The sequence below is a fragment of the Oncorhynchus keta genome, unplaced genomic scaffold, assembly GCF_023373465.1.
Source record: "Oncorhynchus keta strain PuntledgeMale-10-30-2019 unplaced genomic scaffold, Oket_V2 Un_scaffold_3531_pilon_pilon, whole genome shotgun sequence".
Taxonomy (NCBI): Eukaryota; Metazoa; Chordata; class Actinopteri; order Salmoniformes; family Salmonidae; genus Oncorhynchus; species Oncorhynchus keta.
Window position 1 is genome coordinate 2,210,521 of NW_026290920.1, and position 23,651 is coordinate 2,234,171.

The 23,651-nt window shown below is 41.0% G+C and overlaps 1 protein-coding gene and 1 long non-coding RNA gene across 5 annotated transcripts; both read left to right on the top strand.

Moving 5' to 3' along the window:
* Positions 1-445: 445 nt before the first annotated feature.
* On the top strand, positions 446-23,250 carry LOC118378210 (transmembrane 6 superfamily member 1-like). 3 transcript variants are annotated; one of them, XM_052515994.1, is made up of 10 exons: positions 446-1,006; positions 1,231-1,334; positions 1,849-1,950; positions 2,308-2,407; positions 4,389-4,471; positions 4,975-5,093; positions 5,525-5,629; positions 5,958-6,050; positions 20,778-20,897; positions 22,478-23,250. In XM_052515994.1, the coding sequence occupies exons 1-10, from the start codon at positions 888-890 to the stop codon at positions 22,670-22,672; spliced, it is 1,140 nt and encodes a 379-aa protein (XP_052371954.1). In that variant the 5' UTR covers positions 446-887; the 3' UTR covers positions 22,673-23,250. The 3 variants fall into 3 exon arrangements, with proteins under 3 accessions (XP_052371954.1, XP_052371956.1, XP_052371957.1); XM_052515996.1 differs by lacking the exons at positions 1,849-1,950; positions 2,308-2,407 and having other exon boundaries at positions 509-1,006; XM_052515997.1 differs by lacking the exons at positions 446-1,006; positions 1,849-1,950; positions 2,308-2,407 and having other exon boundaries at positions 1,024-1,334.
* Positions 16,767-20,771, top strand: LOC127928723 (uncharacterized). Of its 2 annotated transcripts, none has more exons than XR_008132004.1 (7): positions 16,767-16,877; positions 16,971-17,102; positions 17,550-17,659; positions 18,951-18,994; positions 19,330-19,395; positions 20,137-20,224; positions 20,269-20,771. It is a non-coding gene; the product is annotated as an uncharacterized LOC127928723 (long non-coding RNA). The 2 variants fall into 2 exon arrangements; XR_008132003.1 differs by lacking the exon at positions 20,137-20,224 and adding an exon at positions 19,751-19,926 and having other exon boundaries at positions 17,550-17,637; positions 18,863-18,972.
* Positions 23,251-23,651: the final 401 nt, after the last annotated feature.

Consider the following 23,651-nt stretch of genomic DNA (forward strand, 5'->3'; position numbering starts at 1 on the left):
TTGTCAGCTCGGGGATTTGAACTTGCAACCTTTCGGTTACTAGTCCAATGCTCTAACCACTAGGCTACCCCGCCGCCCCATGACAAAATTTGCCCCAGAAGGAGCATCCTGTTCAGGTGAGCACAGGTGAGTCCAAAAATGTCATGTATGCTGCTGCATACATGATGTAATATGCCAAGGAGATATGTATACTGTAGCTAAGAAAGTAATACTAAGTGTATGTTGTGTAGAAGGTGTTAGTAGCCCATGTGCCTCACCCTAATTATTTGGTCTATTTACCCTTCTTAGTTTCGCCTACTGTTCTGACTTGGTGGTGCACATGTGGCCTATAACCTGTTTTAGAAAAATATCATCAGAATATTGTAAGAGCTTTCATTGTCTGCTTATATGCCACCCTTATTTATCCTACGGTTCTGCCTTGGTGTACAGGGAGAACACTGCATCCCACTTTTTTACATTTTGTTTGCCCCAACCAAAATGTACATGATAAAATGCCATTGATCACGTGTCATGTTCAGGGACGTGAACTCCACTTGTCGGATCATGAGTCGACGACAGCAGTCAGAATAGAATTTAGCGTCATAGGAAAGGGGATCTCAATGCTTTGCAGTCGCTTCCTCTCCTTGCTCCCTTCTCTTCATCCATACTGACCTGTGACACATGGATAGGTAAAAGCAGATAACCTAAGCCTAGGTTTCCCGACTTCTGCATTGTTAATTAGGCAGGGAGAGAAGGAAGCCTTATTATACGATTGAGATGCGCACAGGGTGCTGGCAGAATAGCAGTACGGCGCAGCACGCGCCCAATACAAATGTATTGAGCACATGTTCTAATGGTTTTTAACAGATATAATTTTGTGTTTTATTTTCAGTAACAAATAATTATTTATGCGCGTCGACAGTGTAAATAGAGCAATGCACGCGTCTGCTGGGACGGGAGTTTTTATCTTGTCCTTGACATCAATACCCATTTCATTTTTCTTCAACACTCTGATCTACACTAACAGGTGAGTAGGGATATTGTCGATAATATAGTTGTCATGTGTTTTACTGGAGCCGTTAATAAACATTATAATGCTAGATAGTGGATGATGCTATAGCCTAGTAGTTTTGTATGCAGTCTTGTATGCAATCTAGTTTAAAAGCATTAGTAATATGTGTCCTAGTTGATTTGATTCTTAGCAGGTTATTTCTGGTTAGGCCTAATTAATTGAGTATTTTTTATGTCTAGCATTGAGACAGTCTTTTTCGCTGGATCTACAACTGTTCTTATCTTGGCTATATCTGCATGCTTTCTATTCAAGAAGAAGGCACCCAAAGACCCTCTATTCTATGGTGAGAGTTTACAGTGTTTTCCTCTACATTCCCCAGTGTTTTCCCATGCAGGTATTCTCTATTTTAACTAAGACTTGTAGGTTTAGGCTCGTTTTCCTCTACATTCCCCAGTATTTTCCCATGCAGGTATTCTCTATTTTAACTAAGACTTGTAGGTTTAGGCTAGTTTTTATATACATACAGTCTATCCAAAGTGACTTACATGCATGCATACATTTTGATATGGGAGGCCCCAGTGGGAATGGAAAACCCACGATCCTGGACCTGGTGTTACAAGCGCTCTGCTCTACCAACTGAGCCACAACGGGCTCTAACTTCGCTGTTGTACCTGTCTTTGCTACGCACACTAGACCACTCATTTAGCTGATTTTTGAATGTTTACTTTGCTATGATTTTGTTTTGTGTTTGTTAATTGAAGGAACTGATTGTAAGAGCATCTGCTAAATGACTAGAATAACTAGAATAAGTAAAGTAAAATAGAACTGTATTATTCAGTGTTCTCTTGCTCTGCCAGTGTTTGCAGTGTATGCATTCCTGAGTGTGGTAAACCTGATCATTGGTCTGGAGCAGGACAGTATCATCGATGGTTTCATCACCTTTTATCTCAAAAATGCAAGTAAACATCCCTGTGGCACACACACGGGCGCATGCACACACACGGACGGACAGACATACATGGACTTAATAGACGCGTGTATAGACCCCCCCCACACACATGCACACACACACACACACACACACACACACACACACACACACACACACACACACACACACACACACACACACACACACACACACACACACACACACACACACACACACACACACACACACTACCTACAGTCCATGCCACTGAATAATGAAATGAAAACTGAAAACTGTCCCATGCAATGAAGAACCCAATGAAAGCAGACTTTAACAGTGTTATAGTAATATATCTTTATACCTTAATCATGTTCATTACAGGCAGACCCCTACATTAACACGGCCCATGGACACATGATCTCCTATTGGGATGGATGTGTCCACTATCTCATGTACCTGCACATGGTTGCAGCTATAACCTGGGGGTATGTGCTTTACAATGACTTTATAGCCCTTTAGGAGACACATCCAAAGAGGTTTAGAAAAATAACATTTAAGTGAGTCTGTTAAGACTGTATAAGTAAGTTCAATGGAATCTGTTAAGACTGTATAAGTAAGTTCAATGGAATCTGTTAAGACTGTACAAGTAAGTTTAATGGAATCTGTTAAGACTATATAAGTAAGTTTAATGGAATCTGTTAAGACTGTATAAGTAAGTTCAATGGAATCTGTTAAGACTATATAAGTAAGTTTAATGGAATCTGTTAAGACTATATAAGTAAGTTTAATGGAATCTGTTAAGACTGTATAAGTAAGTTCAATGGAATCTGTTAAGACTGTATAAGTAAGTTTAATGGAATCTGTTAAGACTGTATAAGTAAGTTCAATGGAATCTGTTAAGACTATATAAGTAAGTTCAAAGGAATCTGTTAAGACTGTATAAGTAAGTTCAATGGAGTCTATAAAGGCCATATAGGTAAGGAAGCTAAAACAATCCATGTTTTATTCATTTAACTAGGCAAGTCAGTTAAGAACAAATCCTTATTTACAATGACGGCCTAGGAACATTGGGTTAACTGTCTTGTTCAGGGGCAGAACAACCAATTTTTACCTTGTCAGCTCGGGGATTCGATCTAGCAACCTTTCAGTTACTGGCCTAATGCTCTAACCACTAGGCTACCTGTTGCCCTACATATATTTACATTGATAGTAACTACCATTCAACTGTATTTATCTGGGGGTAATAACTCCTAAATAAGTCCTTATTAGGTTGCCTCAGCCTTTGGCTCATGCTCACACAAAGTTAAGACCATACAAATAAGTGCAATGGAATCGTTAAGACTATATAAATACGTTTAATGGAGTTTATTTAAGCAATAAGGCTTGAGGAGGTGTGGTATATGGCCAATATACCACGGCTAAGGGCTGTTCTTACGCACAACGCAACGCATAGTGCCTGGATACAGCCCTTAGCCGTAGTATATTGGTCATATACCACAAACCCCTGGGTTGCCTTATTGCTATTATAAACTGGTTACCAACGTAATTAGCAGTAAAAATAAATGTTTTGTCATACCTGTGGTATTCGGTCTGATATACCACGGCTGCCAGCCAATCAGCATTCAGGGCTCGACCCAACTCAGTTTATAAAAAGTCTTTAAAGGTAAGGAAGCTGAAATAATCATACATTTACATTGATAGCAAATACCACTGAACTGTACATATCTGGGTGTAATAACTCCTTAATAAGTCCTTATTATGAGGTTGTCTCAGCCTGTAGCTCATGCTCACATTAACAGACATAACCCATGTCAGTATCAGACATGATGACTTGGGGTGCCATATTATACACAGTGAGCTCCAAAAGTTTTGGGACATTTGACTAATTTGCTGTTGTTTTGGCTCTGTACTCCAGCAATTTGGATTTGAAATGATAGGTTAAAGTACATACTGCTAGCTTTCCTTTTAGGATATTTTCATCCATATTGGGTGAATTGTTTAGAAATTAAATGACATTTTGTACATAGTCCCCTGACATTAGGGGACCAAATGTATTGGGACAAGTTAACTTTTGGTCCCATATTCATAGCATGTAATGACTACATCAAGCTTGTGACTCTACACATTTGTTGGATGCATTTGCTCTTTGTTTTTGGTTGTGTTTCAGATTATTTTGTGCCCAATATCAATTAATGGTAAATAATGTATTGTATTATTTTGGAGTCACTTTTATTGTAATTAAGAATAGAAGTATATTTTTTACATGAATGTGGATTCTACCCTGATTACGGATAATCCTGAATGAATGGTAAAAAATGATGAGTGAGAAAGTGATATAGTGTAGTGCACTAATTCTGACCAGAGCTCATAGAGGTCCTAGTTATGGGCTACAACAAGGAGCCACAGTAATGATGTGTGATGTCTGTGTTGTGTGTGTTGTGATGTGTGTGTTGCCTGTCTTTGCAGGGCAAGCTACAGAGCCATCGGCCTGTACTGGGTGGGGTCCATTCTCATGCGCGTCATCGTCTACATTCCTGGAAATGTTGTGGGTGGGTGCACTCAAACGAATGGATCAAATTAGACCGTTACTTTATTGAACATGCATGGCTGATATGCTTTATCCCTGAACACAATGCAAATCAGTCTCAGCACGGATCTAGTGAGATTTACCCCTGTACAGACAGACCATGTATTGTCTATCCTCAGAGAGGAACATTATTTTCACACAGATCTAGTGAGATTTACCCCTGTACAGACAGACCATGTATTGTCTATCCTCAGAGAGGAACATTATTTTCACACAGATCTAGTGAGATTTACCCCTGTACAGACAGACCATGTATTGTCTATCCTCAGAGAGGAACATTATTTTCACACAGATCTAGTGAGATTTACCCCTGTACAGACAGACCATGTATTGTCTATCCTCAGAGAGGAACATTATTTTCACACAGATCTAGTGAGATTTACCCCTGTACAGACAGACCATGTATTGTCTATCCTCAGAGAGGAACATTATTTTCACACATGCTTTTTGATCTCTCCCCACCAGGGAAGTATGGTACCCAGCTGAGCCCCCTGTTCCTGGTCCACATGCTCTGCGTCGTGGTGTCGGTGTGGGCCTGCTTCCGCGTCTTCAGCCAGTCCACCACCAGACAGGCTCGGACAATGGTAAGAGCCCAATCCTTCAGGGTCAAAGGTCATACAATATTGCATTGTAACCAGATGCTATAATGTAACACTGCAAGGGACATAGTCAGTCTCCATTTATCAGTAACAAGCCTACTTGTTTACATCCACCATGATTGACCATCAGGGAATTTGGTTAAAGATGCCAAAGTAAAAATAGATGTTCCCAGATATTATTAGACAATTCAATGGGAATTGGCTCCTCTTGCAGAGGCCAAGTGTTTTTTGACTAAATGTTTTCTTGTCATTCTGAAGCATTTCAATCTGAAGCTATTTTTTATTTTATTTTGTTCACTCAATCCTGCAAAGCTTTTTTGGTGTGCACACATCGAGCTACAAATCCTGACTTGAGCAATATCACTATCCATTAAAACAGAGAGACATTGCTGATGTTGGTGTATTTCTTCTGTCAGAGTATCATTGAGGCCCAGAGGACTACGCTAGTGGAGAGGCCCCTAGACTTTCTGTTTGTCATCTACCTCGTCCCTGCTACATTTTTCTGTGTCTTCAGAGGCCTGGTAAGAACCACAGAGACATTGCCAAACTACAGATGCCAGCCAGTTGTACTTCTAATGGATCTATGGGTTACCGTGGCGGCTGCCATGTTCCCCTCGCAAAAGAGGGTTAAATAAAGGTTAAATGGTTAAATAAAGGTAAAAACTACCTGAGAAGGATGATGGATGAAAATGTTAGAGCATGGTACTGAATGTCACTCTGAGCTGAATAAAAGCTTCTGTTACAAAAGGATCATTATAGTTATACTCATTGCTGAAGAAAGGATTGAGGCCCATTTAACTGTTTACAACTGGGTCTGATGTAACACTCATTGAACAGTGTCTGGCCTAGGTGGCCCTGGACTGCCCGACAGAGTGGTGTCAGGAGTACACACAGCTATATGAGCCTTACCTGAAGGACCCCTCGTCTTATCCTAAAATACAGGTAAGTAATGGAAAGGCCAAGCCATGGAGCACACTGTTATATGGATGATGGACTCATACGTTTGTCATGTCTAAAATAGAGGGGATATTTTCCTCTCACTAAAACAGCTGTAAACCAAACACAGCCCCACATTCTAAATAACGGACGCTTTGATACTTTAACTCTTGATTGCATTTGCATGTGGTGCGTGTCGCTCGCTGTTTAATACTAAATGTCTTGTTAAAGTTAAGTTTTTCCTCACGGAAATTGTTAAAGAAAAGTTTAAATGTATTTTCACTTATGGGAGTTAGCTAACAAAGCAGGTGTCTTAGCAAGAGAAATATAGCACCGTCAAATCATTAGATCGGATGAGACGGTGTCAACCTTTACGTTCATATGGGATGGAGACCTGCTGATTTCTCCTAATGCTTTAGTAGGATCTACACAGCAGATAGACTAGCACATAGAATATATAAACAGCTTGACTTTGGGTTTAACATCAGTAGGTGGATTAACAGCGATGGGTTTAACATCAGTAGGTGGATTAACAGCGATGGGTTTAACATCAGTAGGTGGATTAACAGCGATGGGTTTAACATCAGTAGGTGGATTAACAGCGATGGGTTTAACATCAGTAGGTGGATTAACAGCGATGGGTTTAACATCAGTAGGTGGATTAACAGTGATGGGTTTAACATCAGTAGGTGGATTAACAGCGATGGGTTTAACATCAGTAGGTGGATTAACAGTGATGGGTTTAACATCAGTAGGTGGGTGGATTAACAGATTAACAGTGATGGGTTTAACATCAGTAGGTGGATTAACAGTGATGGGTTTAACATCAGTAGGTGGATTAACAGTGATGGGTTTAAATGGGTTTAACATCAGTAGGTGGATTAACAGCGATGGGTTTAACATCAGTAGGTGGATTAACAGCGATGGGTTTAACATCAGTAGGTGGATTAACAGCGATGGGTTTAACATCAGTAGGTGGATTAACAGCGATGGGTTTAACATCAGTAGGTGGATTAGGTGGATTAACAGCGATGGGTTTAACATCAGTAGGTGGATGGGTTTAACAGTAGGTGGATTGATGGGTTTAACATCAGTAGGTGGATTAACAGCGATGGGTTTAACATCAGTAGGTGGATTAACAGCGATGGGTTTAACATCAGTAGGTGGATTAACAGCGATGGGTTTAACATCAGTAGGTGGATTAACAGCGATGGGTTTAACATCAGTAGGTGGATTAACAGCGATGGGTTTAACATCATCAGTAGGTGGATTAACAGCGATGGGTTTAACATCAGTAGGTGGATTAACAGCGATGGGTTTAACATCAGTAGGTGGATTAACAGCGATGGGTTTAACATCAGTAGGTGGATTAACAGTGATGGGTTTAACATCAGTAGGTGGATTAACAGCGATGGGTTTAACATCAGTAGGTGGATTAACAGTGATGGGTTTATCATCAGTAGGTGGATTAACAGCGATGGGTTTAACATCAGTAGGTGGATTAACAGCGATGGGTTTAACATCAGTAGGTGGATTAACAGGATGGGTTTAACATCAGTAGGTGGATTAACAGCGATGGGTTTAACATCAGTAGGTGGATTAACAGCGATGGGTTTTTATGGGTTTAACATCAGTAGGTGGATTAACAGCGATGGGTTTAACATCAGTAGGTGGATTAACAGTGATGGGTTTATCATCAGTAGGTGGATTAACAGCGATGGGTTTAACATCAGTAGGTGGATTAACAGCGATGGGTTTAACATCAGTAGGTGGATTAACAGCGATGGGTTTAACATCAGTAGGTGGATTAACAGCGATGGGTTTAACATCAGTAGGTGGATTAACAGATGGGATCAGTAGGTTTAACAGTGATGGGTTTAACATCAGTAGGTGGATTAACAGTGATGGGATGGGTTTAACATCAGTAGGTGGATTAACAGTGATGGGTTTATCATCAGTAGGTGGATTAACAGCGATGGGTTTAACATCAGTAGGTGGATTAACAGCGATGGGTTTAACATCAGTAGGTGGATTAACAGCGATGGGTTTAACATCAGTAGGTGGATTAACAGCGATGGGTTTATCATCAGTAGGTGGATTAACAGCGATGGGTTTAACATCAGTAGGTGGATTAACAGCGATGGGTTTATCATCAGTAGGTGGATTAACAGTGATGGGTTTAATCAGTAGGTGGATTGATGGGTTTAACATCAGTAGGTGGATTAACAGCGATGGGTTTAACATCAGTAGGTGGATTAACAGCGATGGGTTTAACATCAGTAGGTGGATTAACAGTGATGGGTTTAACATCAGTAGGTGGATTAACAGTGATGGGTTTAACATCAGTAGGTGGATTAACAGCGATGGGTTTAACATCAGTAGGTGGATTAACAGCGATGGGTTTAACATCAGTAGGTGGATTAACAGCGATGGGTTTAACATCAGTAGGTGGATTAACAGTAGGTGGATTGGGTTTAACATCAGTTTAGGTGGATTAACAGCGATGGGTTTAACATCAGTAGGTGGATTAACAGCGATGGGTTTAACATCAGTAGGTGGATTAACAGCGATGGGTTTAACATCAGTAGGTGGATTAACAGTGATGGGTTTAACATCAGTAGGTGGATTAACAGCGATGGGTTTAACATCAGTAGGTGGATTAACAGCGATGGGTTTAACATCAGTAAGGTGGATTAACAGGGTTTAACATCAGTAGGTGGATTAACAGCGATGGGTTTAACATGGGTTTCATGGGTTTAACATCAGTAGGTGGATTAACAGCGATGGGATCAGGGTTTAACATCAGTAGGTGGATTAACAGCGATGGGTTTAACATCAGTAGGTGGATTAACAGCGATGGGTTTATCATCAGTAGATTAGGTGGTTTAACAGTAGGTGGATTAAGCGATGGGTTTATCATCAGTAGGTGGATGGGTTTAACAGCGATGGGTTTAACATCAGTAGGTGGATTAACAGCGATGGGTTTAACATCAGTAGGTGGATTAACAGCGATGGGTTTAACATCAGTAGGTGGATTAACAGCGATGGGTTTAACATCAGTAGGTGGATTAACAGTGATGGGTTTAACATCAGTAGGTGGATTAACAGCGATGGGTTTAACATCAGTAGGTGGATTAACAGTGATGGGTTTAACATCAGTAGGTGGATTAACAGCGATGGGTTTAACATCAGTAGGTGGATTAACAGCGATGGGTTTAACATCAGTAGGTGGATTAACAGCGATGGGTTTAACATCAGTAGGTGGATTAACAGCGATGGTTTAACATCAGTAGCGATGGGTTTAACATCAGTAGGTGGATTAACAGTGATCAGTAGGTTTAACATGGGTTTCAGTAGGTGGATTAACAGCGATGGGTTTAACATCAGTAGGTGGATTAACAGCGATGGGATGGGTTTAACATCAGTAGGTGGATTAACAGTGATGGGTTTAACATCAGTAGGTGGATTAACAGCGATGGGTTTAACATCAGTAGGTGGATTAACAGCGATGGGTTTAACATCAGTAGGTGGATTAACAGCGATGGGTTTAACATCAGTAGGTGGATTAACAGCGATGGGTTTAACATCAGTAGGTGGATTAACAGCGATGGGTTTAACATCAGTAGGTGGATTAACAGCGATGGGTTTAACATCAGTAGGTGGATTAACAGCGATGGGTTTAACATCAGTAGGTGGTGGATGGGTTTAACATCAGTAGGTGGATTAACAGTGATGGGTTTAACATCAGTAGGTGGATTAACAGCGATGGGTTTAACATCAGTAGGTGGATTAACAGATTAACAGCGATGGGTTTAACATCAGTAGGTGGATTAACAGCGATGGGTTTAACATCAGTAGGTGGATTAACAGCGATGGGTTTAACATCAGTAGGTGGATTAACAGCGATGGGTTTAACATCAGTAGGTGGATTAACAGCGATGGGTTTAACATCAGTAGGTGGATTAACAGCGATGGGTTTAACATCAGTAGGTGGATTAACAGCGATGGGTTTAACATCAGTAGGTGGATTAACAGCGATGGGTTTAACATCAGTAGGTGGATTAACAGCGATGGGTTTAACATCAGTAGGTGGATTAACAGCGATGGGTTTATCATCAGTAGGTGGATTAACAGCGATGGGTTTATCATCAGTAGGTGGATTAACAGCGATGGGTTTAACATCAGTAGGTGGATTAACAGTGATGGGTTTAACATCAGTAGGTGGATTAACAGCGATGGGTTTAACATCAGTAGGTGGATTAACAGCGATGGGTTTAACATCAGTAGGTGGATTAACAGCGATGGGTTTAACATCAGTAGGTGGATTAACAGCGATGGGTTTAACATCAGTAGGTGGATTAACAGCGATGGGTTTAACATCAGTAGGTGGATTAACAGCGATGGGTTTAACATCAGTAGGTGGATTAACAGTGATGGGTTTAACATCAGTAGGTGGATTAACAGTGATGGGTTTAACATCAGTAGGTGGATTAACAGCGATGGGTTTAACATCAGTAGGTGGATTAACAGTGATGGGTTTAACATCAGTAGGTGGATTAACAGTGATGGGTTTAACATCAGTAGGTGGATTAACAGCGATGGGTTTAACATCAGTAGGTGGATTAACAGCGATGGGTTTAACATCAGTAGGTGGATTAACAGCGATGGGTTTAACATCAGTAGGTGGATTAACAGCGATGGGTTTAACATCAGTAGGTGGATTAACAGTGATGGGTTTAACATCAGTAGGTGGATTAACAGCGATGGGTTTAACATCAGTAGGTGGATTAACAGTGATGGGTTTAACATCAGTAGGTGGATTAACAGCGATGGGTTTAACATCAGTAGGTGGATTAACAGCGATGGGTTTAACATCAGTAGGTGGATTAACAGCGATGGGTTTAACATCAGTAGGTGGATTAACAGCGATGGGTTTAACATCAGTAGGTGGATTAACAGCGATGGGTTTAACATCAGTAGGTGGATTAACAGCGATGGGTTTAACATCAGTAGGTGGATTAACAGCGATGGGTTTAACATCAGTAGGTGGATTAACAGCGATGGGTTTAACATCAGTAGGTGGATTAACAGCGATGGGTTTAACATCAGTAGGTGGATTAACAGCGATGGGTTTAACATCAGTAGGTGGATTAACAGCGATGGGTTTAACATCAGTAGGTGGATTAACAGCGATGGGTTTATCATCAGTAGGTGGATTAACAGCGATGGGTTTAACATCAGTAGGTGGATTAACAGCGATGGGTTTAACATCAGTAGGTGGATTAACAGTGATGGGTTTAACATCAGTAGGTGGATTAACAGCGATGGGTTTAACATCAGTAGGTGGATTAACAGCGATGGGTTTAACATCAGTAGGTGGATTAACAGCGATGGGTTTAACATCAGTAGGTGGATTAACAGCGATGGGTTTATCATCAGTAGGTGGATTAACAGCGATGGGTTTAACATCAGTAGGTGGATTAACAGCGATGGGTTTAACATCAGTAGGTGGATTAATAGCGATGGGTTTAACATCAGTAGGTGGATTAACAGTGATGGGTTTAACATCAGTAGGTGGATTAACAGCGATGGGTTTAACATCAGTAGGTGGATTAACAGCGATGGGTTTAACATCAGTAGGTGGATTAACAGCGATGGGTTTAACATCAGTAGGTGGATTAACAGGATGGGTTTATCATCAGTAGGTGGATTAACAGCGATGGGTTTAACATCAGTAGGTGGATTAACAGCGATGGGTTTAACATCAGTAGGTGGATTAACAGCGATGGGTTTATCATCAGTAGTGGATTAACAGCGATGGGGTTTAACATCAGTAGGTGGATTAACAGGTTTAACATCAGTAGGTGGATTAACAGCGATGGGTTTAACATCAGTAGGTGGATTAACAGCGATGGGTTTAACATCAGTAGGTGGATTAACAGCGATGGGTTTAACATCAGTAGGTGGATTAACAGCGATGGGTTTATCATCAGTAGGTGGATTAACAGTGATGGGTTTAACATCAGTAGGTGGATTAACAGCGATGGGTTTATCATCAGTAGGTGGATTAACAGTGATGGGTTTAACATCAGTAGGTGGATTAACAGCGATGGGTTTAACATCAGTAGGTGGATTAACAGCGATGGGTTTAACATCAGTAGGTGGATTAACAGCGATGGGTTTATCATCAGTAGGTGGATTAACAGCGATGGGTTTAACATCAGTAGGTGGATTAACAGCGATGGGTTTAACATCAGTAGGTGGATTAACAGCGATGGGTTTATCATCAGTAGGTGGATTAACAGTGATGGGTTTAACATCAGTAGGTGGATTAACAGCGATGGGTTTATCATCAGTAGGTGGATTAACAGCGATGGGTTTAACATCAGTAGGTGGATTAACAGTGATGGGTTTAACATCAGTAGGTGGATTAACAGCGATGGGTTTATCATCAGTAGGTGGATTAACAGCGATGGGTTTAACATCAGTAGGTGGATTAACAGCGATGGGTTTAACATCAGTAGGTGGATTAACAGTGATGGGTTTAACATCAGTAGGTGGATTAACAGCGATGGGTTTAACATCAGTAGGTGGATTAACAGCGATGGGTTTATCATCAGTAGGTGGATTAACAGCGATGGGTTTAACATCAGTAGGTGGATTAACAGCGATGGGTTTAACATCAGTAGGTGGATTAACAGCGATGGGTTTAACATCAGTAGGTAGGTGGTAGGTTAACAGCGATGGGTTTATCATCAGTAGGTGGATTAACAGTGATGGGTTTAACATCAGTAGGTGGATTAACAGCGATGGGTTTATCATCAGTAGGTGGATTAACAGTGATGGGTTTAACATCAGTAGGTGGATTAACAGCGATGGGTTTAACATCAGTAGGTGGATTAACAGCGATGGGTTTAACATCAGTAGGTGGATTAACAGCGATGGGTTTATCATCAGTAGGTGGATTAACAGTGATGGGTTTAACATCAGTAGGTGGATTAACAGCGATGGGTTTATCATCAGTAGGTGGATTAACAGTGATGGGTTTAACATCAGTAGGTGGATTAACAGTGATGGGTTTAACATCAGTAGGTGGATTAACAGTGATGGGTTTAACATCAGTAGGTGGATTAACAGCGATGGGTTTATCATCAGTAGGTGGATTAACAGCGATGGGTTTAACATCAGTAGGTGGATTAACAGCGATGGGTTTAACATCAGTAGGTGGATTAACAGTGATGGGTTTAACATCAGTAGGTGGATTAACAGTGATGGGTTTAACATCAGTAGGTGGATTAACAGCGATGGGTTTAACATCAGTAGGTGGATTAACAGCGATGGGTTTATCATCAGTAGGTGGATTAACAGCGATGGGTTTAACATCAGTAGGAGGATTAACAGCGATGGGTTTAACATCAGTAGGTGGATTAACAGCGATGGGTTTAACATCAGTAGGTGGATTAACAGCGATGGGTTTATCATCAGTAGGTGGATTAACAGCGATGGGTTTATCATCAGTAGGTGGATTAACAGCGATGGGTTTAACATCAGTAGGTGGATTAACAGTGATGGGTTTAACATCAGTAGGTGGATTAACAGCGATGGGTTTAACATCAGTAGGTGGATTAACAGCGATGGGTTTATCATCAGTAGGTGGATTAACAGCGATGGGTTTAACATCAGTAGGTGGATTAACAGCGATGGGTTTATCATCAGTAGGTGGATTAACAGCGATGGGTTTAACATCAGTAGGTGGATTAACAGCGATGGGTTTAACATCAGTAGGTGGATTAACAGCGATGGGTTTAACATCAGTAGGTGGATTAACAGATTAACAGCGATGGGTTTAACATCAGTAGGTGGATTAACAGCGATGGGTTTAACATCAGTAGGTGGATTAACAGCGATGGGTTTAACATCAGTAGGTGGATTAACAGCGATGGGTTTAACATCAGTAGGTGGATTAACAGCGATGGGTTTAACATCAGTAGGTGGATTCGATGGGTTTAACATAGGTGGATTAACAGCGATGGGTTTAACATCAGTAGGTGGATTAACAGCGATGGGTTTAACATCAGTAGGTGGATTAACAGCGATGGGTTTAACATCAGTAGGTGGATTAACAGCGATGGGTTTAACATCAGTAGGTGGATTAACAGCGATGGGTTTATCATCAGTAGGTGGATTAACAGCGATGGGTTTATCATTAGTAGGTGGATTAACAGCGATGGGTTTAACATCAGTAGGTGGATTAACAGCGATGGGTTTAACATCAGTAGGTGGATTAACAGCGATGGGTTTATCATCAGTAGGTGGATTAACAGCGATGGGTTTAACATCAGTCGGTGGATTAACAGCGATGGGTTTAACATCAGTAGGTGGATTAACAGTGATGGGTTTAACATCAGTAGGTGGATTAACAGCGATGGGTTTAACATCAGTAGGTGGATTAACAGCGATGGGTTTAACATCAGTAGGTGGATTAACAGCGATGGGTTTAACATCAGTAGGTGGATTAACAGCGATGGGTTTATCATCAGTAGGTGGATTAACAGCGATGGGTTTAACATCAGTAGGTGGATTAACAGCGATGGGTTTAACATCAGTAGGTGGATTAACAGCGATGGGTTTAACATCAGTAGGTGGATTAACAGCGATGGGTTTAACATCAGTAGGTGGATTAACAGTGATGGGTTTAACATCAGTAGGTGGATTAACAGTGATGGGTTTAACATCAGTAGGTGGATTAACAGTGATGGGTTTAACATCAGTAGGTGGATTAACAGTGATGGGTTTAACATCAGTAGGTGGATTAACAGCGATGGGTTTATCATCAGTAGGTGGATTAACAGCGATGGGTTTAACATCAGTAGGTGGATTAACAGCGATGGGTTTAACATCAGTAGGTGGATTAATAGCGATGGGTTTAACATCAGTAGGTGGATTAACAGCGATGGGTTTAACATCAGTAGGTGGATTAACAGCGATGGGTTTAACATCAGTAGGTGGATTAACAGCGATGGGTTTAACATCAGTAGGTGGATTAACAGTGATGGGTTTAACATCAGTAGGTGGATTAACAGCGATGGGTTTATCATCAGTAGGTGGATTAACAGCGATGGGTTTATCATCAGTAGGTGGATTAACAGCGATGGGTTTATCATCAGTAGGTGGATTAACAGCGATGGGTTTAACATCAGTAGGTGGATTAACAGCGATGGGTTTAACATCAGTAGGTGGATTAACAGCGATGGGTTTATCATCAGTAGGTGGATTAACAGCGATGGGTTTATCATCAGTAGGTGGATTAACAGCGATGGGTTTAACATCAGTAGGTGGATTAACAGCGATGGGTTTAACATCAGCGCTCCATTATCGGTTAGACCGGCCATAGCCAGGTGCACCGCGGGTTAGAATAATTAACGTAGCAGGTTAGGAGAATAAACGTGGCAGGTTAGGAGAATTAACATGGCAGGTTAAGAGAATTAACGTGGCAGGTTAGGAGAATTAACATGGCAGGTTATGAGAATTAACGTAGCAGGTTAGAATAATTAACGTGGCACGATAGGAGAATTAATGTGGCAGGTTAGGAGAATTAACGTGGCAGGTTAGGAGAATTAACGTGGCAGGTTAGGAGAATTAACGTAGCAGGTTAGGAGAATTAACGTGGCAGGTTATGAGAATTAACGTAGCAGGTTAGGAGAATTAACGTGGCAGGTTAGGAGAATTAATGTGGCAGGTTAGGAGAATTAACGTGGCAGGTTAGGAGAATTAACGTGGCAAGTTAGAATAAATAACATGGCAGGTTAGGATAAATAACATGGCAGGTTAGGAGAATTAACGTGGCAGGTTAGGAGAATTAATATAGTAGGTTAGGAGAATTAACGTGGCAGGTTAGGAGAATTAATATAGTAGGTTAGGAGAATTAACGTGGCAGGTTAGGAGAATTAACGTGGCAGGTTAGGAGAATTAATGTGGCAAGTTAGAATAAATAACATGGCAGGTTAGGATAAATAACATGGCAGGTTAGGAGAATTAACGTGGCAGGTTAGGAGAATTAATATAGTAGGTTAGGAGAATTAACGTGGCAGGTTAGGAGAATTAATATAGTAGGTTAGGAGAATTAACGTGGCAGGTTAGGAGAATTAACGTGTCAGGTTAGGATAATTAACGTGGCAGGTTAGGAGAATTAACGTGGCAGGTTAGGATAATTAACGTGGCAGGTTAGGAGAATTAACGTGTCAGGTTAGGATAATTAACGTGTCTGGTTAGGATAATTAACGTGTCAGGTTAGGATAATTAACGTGTCAGGTTAGGATAATTAACGTGTCAGGTTAGGATAATTAACGTGTCAGGTTAGGATAATTAACGTGTCAGGTTAGGATAATTAACGTGTCAGGTTAGGATAATTAACGTGTCAGGTTAGGATAATTAACGTGTCAGGTTAGGATAATTAACGTGTCAGGTTAGGATAATTAACGTGTCAGGTTAGGATAATTAACGTGTCAGGTTAGATAATTAACGTGTCAGGTTAGGATAATTAACGTGTCAGGTTAGGATAATTAACGTGTCAGGTTAGGATAATTAACAGGTTAGGATAATTAACGTGTCAGGTTAGGATAATTAACGTGTCAGGTTAGGATAATTAACGTGTCAGGTTAGGATAATTAACGTGTCAGGTTAGGATAATTAACGTGTCAGGTTAGGATAATTAACGTGGCAGGTTAGGATAATTAACGTGGCAGGTTAGGATAATTAACGTGGCAGGTTAGGATAATTAACGTGGCAGGTTAGGATAATTAACGTGGCAGGTTAGGATAATTAACGTGTCAGGTTAGGATAATTAACGTGTCAGGTTAGGATAATTAACGTGGCAGGTTAGGATAAGGTTTAACGTGTCAGGTTAGGATAATTAACGTGTGTCAGGTTAGGATAATTAACGTGGCAGGTTAGGATAATTAACGTGGCAGGTTAGGATAATTAACGTGGCAGGTTAGGATAATTAACGTGGCAGGTTAGGATAATTAACGTGGCAGGTTAGGATAATTAACGTGGCAGGTTAGGATAATTAACGTGTCAGGTTAGGATAATTAACGTGTCAGGTTAGGATAATTAACGTGGCAGGTTACGTGGAGGTTAGGATAACGTGTCAGGTTAGGATAATTAACGTGTCAGGTTAGGATAATTAACGTGTCAGGTTAGGATAATTAACGTGTCAGGTTAGGATAATTAACGTGTCAGGTTAGGATAATTAACGTGTCAGGTTAGGATAATTAACGTGTCAGGTTAGGAGAATTAACGTGGCAGGTTAGGATAATTAACGTGTCAGGTTAGGATAATTAACGTGTCAGGTTAGGATAATTAACGTGTCAGGTTAGGATAATTAACGTGTCAGGTTAGGATAATTAACGTGTCAGGTTAGGATAATTAACGTGTCAGGTTAGGATAATTAACGTGTCAGGTTAGGATAATTAACGTGTCAGGTTAGGATAATTAACGTGTCAGGTTAGGATAATTAACGTGTCAGGTTAGGATAATTAACGTGGCAGGTTAGGATAATTAACGTGGCAGGTTAGGATAATTAACGTGGCAGGTTAGGATAATTAACGTGTCAGGTTAGGATAATTAACGTGTCAGGTTAGGATAATTAACGTGTCAGGTTAGGATAATTAACGTGTCAGGTTAGGATAATTAACGTGTCAGGTTAGGATAATTAACGTGTCAGGTTAGGATAATTAACGTGTCAGGTTAGGATAATTAACGTGTCAGGTTAGGATAATTAACGTGTCAGGTTAGGATAATTAACGTGTCAGGTTAGCAGAATTAACGTGGCAGGTTAGCAGAATAATTAACGTGGCAGGTTAGGATTAACGTGTCAGGTTAGGATAATTAACGTGTCAGGTTAGGATAATTAACGTGTCAGGTTAGGATAATTAACGTGTCAGGTTAGGATAATTAACGTGTCAGGTTAGGATAATTAACGTGTCAGGTTAGGATAAACGTGTAGGTAGGATAATTCAGGTCAGGTTAGGATAATTAACGTGTCAGGTTAGGATAATTAACGTGTCAGGTTAGGATAATTAACGTGTCAGGTTAGGATAATTAACGTGATCAGGTTAGGATAATTAACGTGTCAGGTTAGGATAATTAACGTGGTCAGGTTAGGATAATTAACGTGTCAGGTTAGGATAATTAACGTGTCAGGTTAGGATAATTAACGTGTCAGGTTAGGATAATTAACGTGTCAGGTTAGGATAATTAACGTGTCAGGTTAGGATAATTAACGTGTCAGGTTAGGATAATTAACGTGTCAGGTTAGGATAATTAACGTGTCAGGTTAGGATAATTAACGTGTCAGGTTAGGATAATTAACGTGTCAGGTTAGGATAATTAACGTGTCAGGTTAGGATAATTAACGTGTCAGGTTAGGATAATTAACGTGTCAGGTTAGGATAATTAACGTGTCAGGTTAGGATAATTAATTAACGTGTCAGGTTAGGATAATTAACGTGTCAGGTTAGGAGGTTAGGAATTAACGTGTCAGGTTAGGTTAGGAGGTTAATTAACGTGTCAGGTTAGGATAATTAACGTGTCAGGTTAGGATAATTAACGTGTCAGGTTAGGATAATTAACGTGTCAGGTTAGGATAATTAACGTGTCAGGTTAGGATAATTAACGTGTCAGGTTAGGATAAGGTTAACGTGTCAGGTTAGGATAATTAACGTGTCAGGTTAGGATAATTAACGTGTCAGGTTAGGATAATTAACGTGTCAGGTTAGGATAATTAACGTGTCAGGTTAGGATAATTAACGTGTCAGGTTAGGATAATTAACGTGTCAGGTTAGGATAATTAACGTGGCAGGTTAGGATAATTAACGTGGCAGGTTAGGATAATTAACGTGGCAGGTTAGGATAATTAACGTGGCAGGTTAGGATAATTAACGTGGCAGGTTAGGATAATTAACGTGTCAGGTTAGGATAATTAACGTGTCAGGTTAGGATAATTAACGTGTCAGGTTAGGATAATTAACGTGTCAGGTTAGGATAATTAACGTGTCAGGTTAGGATAATTAACGTGTCAGGTTAGGATAATTAACGTGTCAGGTTAGGATAATTAACGTGTCAGGTTAGGATAATTAACGTGTCAGGTTCAGGTTAGGATAATTAACGTGTCAGGTTAGGATAATTAACGTGTCAGGTTAGGATAATTAACGGTCAGGTTAGGATAATTAACGTGTCAGGTTAGGATAATTAACGTGTCAGGTTAGGATAATTAACGTGTCAGGTTAGGATAATTAACGTGTCAGGTTAGGATAATTAACGTGGCAGGTTAGGATAATTAACGTGGCAGGTTAGGATAATTAACGTGGCAGGTTAGGATAAGGTTAACGTGGCAGGTTAGGATAATTAAAGGTTAACGTGGCAGGTTAGGATAATTAACGTGTCAGGGGATTCAGGTTAGGATAATTAACGTGTCAGGTTAGGATAATTAACGTGTCACGTGTCAGGTTAGGATAATTAACGTGTGTCAGGTTAGGATAATTAACATGTCAGGTTAGGATAATTAACGTGTCAGGTTAGGATAATTAACGTGTCAGGTTAGGATAATTAACGTGTCAGGTTAGGATAATTAACGTGTCAGGTTAGGATAATTAACAGGTTAGGATAAATTGTGTCAGGTTAGGATAATTAACGATAATTGGCAGGTTAGGATAATTAACGTGTCAGGTTAGGATAATTAACGTGTCAGGTTAGGATAATTAACGTGTCAGGTTAGGATAATTAACGTGTCAGGTTAGGATAATTAACGTGTCAGGTTAGGATAATTAACGTGGCAGGTTAGGATAATTAACGTGTCAGGTTAGGATAATTAACGTGTCAGGTTAGGATAATTAACGTGTCAGGTTAGGATAATTAACGTGTCAGGTTAGGATAATTAACGTGTCAGGTTAGGATAATTAACAGGTTAGGATAATTGTCAGGTTAGGATAATTAACGTGTCAGGTTAGGATAATTAACGTGTCAGGTTAGGATAATTAACGTGTCAGGTTAGGATAATTAACGTGTCAGGTTAGGATAATTAACGTGTCAGGTTAGGATAATTAACGTGTCAGGTTAGGATAATTAACGTGGCAGGTTAGGATAATTAACGTGTCAGGTTAGGATAATTAACGTGTCAGGTTAGGATAATTAACGTGGCAGGTTAGGATAATTAACGTGGCAGGTTAGGATAATTAACGTGGCAGGTTAGGATAATTAACGTGGCAGGTTAGGAGAATGAGATTAAGGTTAGGAAAAGGGTTAGTCTTAGCCAAAATGCTACAGTTATCAACAATCGACTCGTGCCGCCCAATCAGCCACACAAAAAGGTCTTGAGTGGCAACAAATCTGCCCTATTTGCTGATTTGCTTTCCACACACCCACTTCTGTTAATCCTCCCACTTCTGTTGACACGCCCACTTTCAGACACACGCCATGTTTGCAGTTACCCATGACTCACTACTTACCTCAAACTATATAGTAGGACCCCTTTTAACCTCTATAGCTGCGTTTACACAGGCAGCCCAATTCTGATCTATTTTCCACTAATTGTTTTTTTGGACCAATCACATCAAATCTTTTCACATATTTTTCAGAGCTGATCTGATTAGTCAAAGGGCCAATTAGTGGAAAACAGATCAGAATTCTGCTGCCTGTTTAAACGCAGGCTATTATGTCTCTGCTGTGTCCTAGATGATAGTGAACATGCTTTACTCCGGTCCGTACTACATCATTGCGCTCTACGGGCTGCTCGTGCCTGGGTGTGAGTGGATGCCTGACCTCACTCTGGTCCACTCTGGGGCAATAGCACAGGTGAGTGGGGAGCCTAGAAACATAACTGGAATGAAATTACTATTTCAAAAGAAGTAGGGTGAAGTTCCCCTTCCTACATGCTGATCTTGGGTCAGTTGTGCATTTTCCCCACTATAGGTCAAAGTTAGGGTTGGGGGAGAGGATCCTAGATCTATACCTAGGGCATATTTCAGCTATACAAATTCCAGTGTTGTCCTAGATAAATTATGTGAATGACTGTGGCTCTGCACATGGTTAACTCATCTGTTTTCCTGTGGACAAGCTGTCGTACTGCAGAGGCCAGTGCGTGCGCACACACACACACACACACACACACAGTCTGATTAGTGCTATAAATTCCCAGGTTTCTAAGGTACTCTCTCTAACAAGGGCTCAGGGAGGGCTCTGTGTATGGCCAGTATTGATGCATCCCCAAGGACTGGTGATATTTGCTAAAGCAACTGACCCACAGTGTGCAGGCTTTTGTTCCATTATTGTGCTAAACAACACACCTGATTCAACTGATCACACCATGTCTTGATGAATTGAATCAGCTTTTAGTCACACACAGATAGACATTAGACTGACACATTCTTTCTCAGGTGGATTTACCTTGCTTGCAGACATATTTCCCTTTGGGTACAATACATTTTGGTTGATTGGTTGGTTGATTGATTGGTTGATCGCTCAAAATGTGTGTATGTGTACGACTTAAAGCTTATTTAAAGATCACATGTGTAGTTGGAAGCAGCAAATGATACAGTGACTGGCTGCCATTGCTTTGTTGTGAAGCCAGTAGGCTGTCCTGTGCCATCAGTCCCAAGAGAGACAAAAGCTGGGCCCATCTTTAGACACAGCAGGCACGTTGCCTAGCCAGGCTAAATATAGAGGTAGAGAGAGGTTGAGTGTGTAGACAGACAGACAGACAGACAGACAGACAGACAGACAGACAGACAGACAGACAGACAGACAGACAGACAGACAGACAGACAGACAGACAGACAGACAGACAGACAGACAGACAGACAGACAGACAGACAGACAGACAGACAGACAGACAGACAGACAGACAGACAGACAGACAGACAGACAGACAGACAGACAGGTAGACAGACAGGTAGACAGACAGGTAGACAGGTAGACAAGCAGGTAGACAAGCAGGTAGACAGGTAGACAAGCAGGAAAACAGACAGGCTCATACATCTTGTTTCAATGCCTCTCCATGCTAGGAATGACAGCAGTAGGCTACAGGGAAATAGGCCCAGTTCAGAGATTGATAGTGGAGAGATATTCCACTCATGATACTGACAGAATATGACAGTGAACAGCTCAGGAGAGTGTAGGTCTATGCTATGGTACAGGGTTCATAGAAGACGTATGGTAGCTTGTACAGTATATAGAAGAAATGTTTCTGAATACCAGATGCGTACCAAGAAATCCAGCTTTTCTAGTGTATCTTCCAGCTTTCATGTTGAGATTGTCAAAGCGGATCCTTCATTTATGTTTCATTCTTTCTCCTCATCTTCTCCCTCTTTCTTTCTACCCCTCCACTTCTTGTTTTTATACTCTCTCTGTCTTATCTTGTCTTCTCTCCTCCTCAGGCCCAGTTCTCCCACATCGGTGCATCTCTCCACACGCGGACGCCGTTCTCCTACAGAGTACCCGCTGACAGCCAGCTGGTCTTTCTATTAGTCAACGCCCTGTATGCCATCGTACCCCAAGCCCTCTGCTACCGCTGTGTCACTAGCCCTGCCTTCTTCCTCAGAGACCAACACAATGACAAGAGGACTGACTGAAGGAACTGACTGACCAACTGACTGGCTGGCTGGATGACCGACTCAGGCCTTGACTACGCAGAAACCAGTCCAAAAGTATCTCTCTGCCTAGCATAACCGCAGAAACCAGTCCAAAAGTATCTCTCTGCCTAGCATAACCACAGAAACCAGTCCAAAAGTATCTCTCTGCCTAGCATAACCGCAGAAACCAGTCCAAAAGTATCTCTCTGCCTAGCATAACCACAGAAACCAGTCCAAAAGTATCTCTCTGCCTAGCATAACCGCAGAAACCAGTCCAAAAGTATCTCTCTGCCTAGCATAACCACAGAAACCAGTCCAAAAGTATCTCTCTGCCTAGCATAACCACAGAAACCAGTCCAAAAGTATCTCTCTGCCTAGCATAACCACAGAAACCAGTCCAAAAGTATCTCTCTGCCTAGCATAACCGCAGAAACCAGTCCAAAAGTATCTCTCTGCCTAGTATAACCACAGAAACCAGTCCAAAAGTATCTCTCTGCCTAGCATAACCACAGAAACCAGTCCAAAAGTATCTCTCTGCCTAGCATAACCACAGAAACCAGTCCAAAAGTATCTCTCTGCCTAGCATAACCACAGAAACCAGTCCAAAAGTATCTCTCTGCCTAGCATAACCGCAGAAACCAGTCCAAAAGTATCTCTCTGCCTAGCATAACCGCAGAAACCAGTCCAAAAGTATCTCTCTGCCTAGCATAACCGCAGAAACCAGTCCAAAAGTATCTCTCTGCCTAGCATAACCGCAGAAATCTCTCTGCCAAGTCCAAAAGTATCTCTCTGCCTAGAAACCATAATCTCTCTGCCCATAACCACAGAAACCAGTCCAAAAGTATCTCTCTGCCTAGTATAACCGCAGAAACCAGTCCAAAAGTATCTCTCTGCCCATAACCACAGAAACCAGTCCAAAAGTATCTCTCTGCCTAGCATAACAGAAACCAGTCCAAAAGTATCTCTCTGCCTAGCATAA

Excerpts from the sequence above, each read along its gene's own strand:
- LOC118378210 (XM_052515994.1), top strand. The coding sequence starts at position 888 with ATGCGCGTCGACAGTGTAAATAGAGCAATGCACGCGTCTGCTGGGACG. Across the intron at positions 1,335-1,848 it reads CAAAGACCCTCTATTCTATG|TGTTTGCAGTGTATGCATTC; the intron begins GTGAGAGTTTAC and ends TTGCTCTGCCAG. Across the intron at positions 6,051-20,777 it reads CGTCTTATCCTAAAATACAG|ATGATAGTGAACATGCTTTA; the intron begins GTAAGTAATGGA and ends GCTGTGTCCTAG.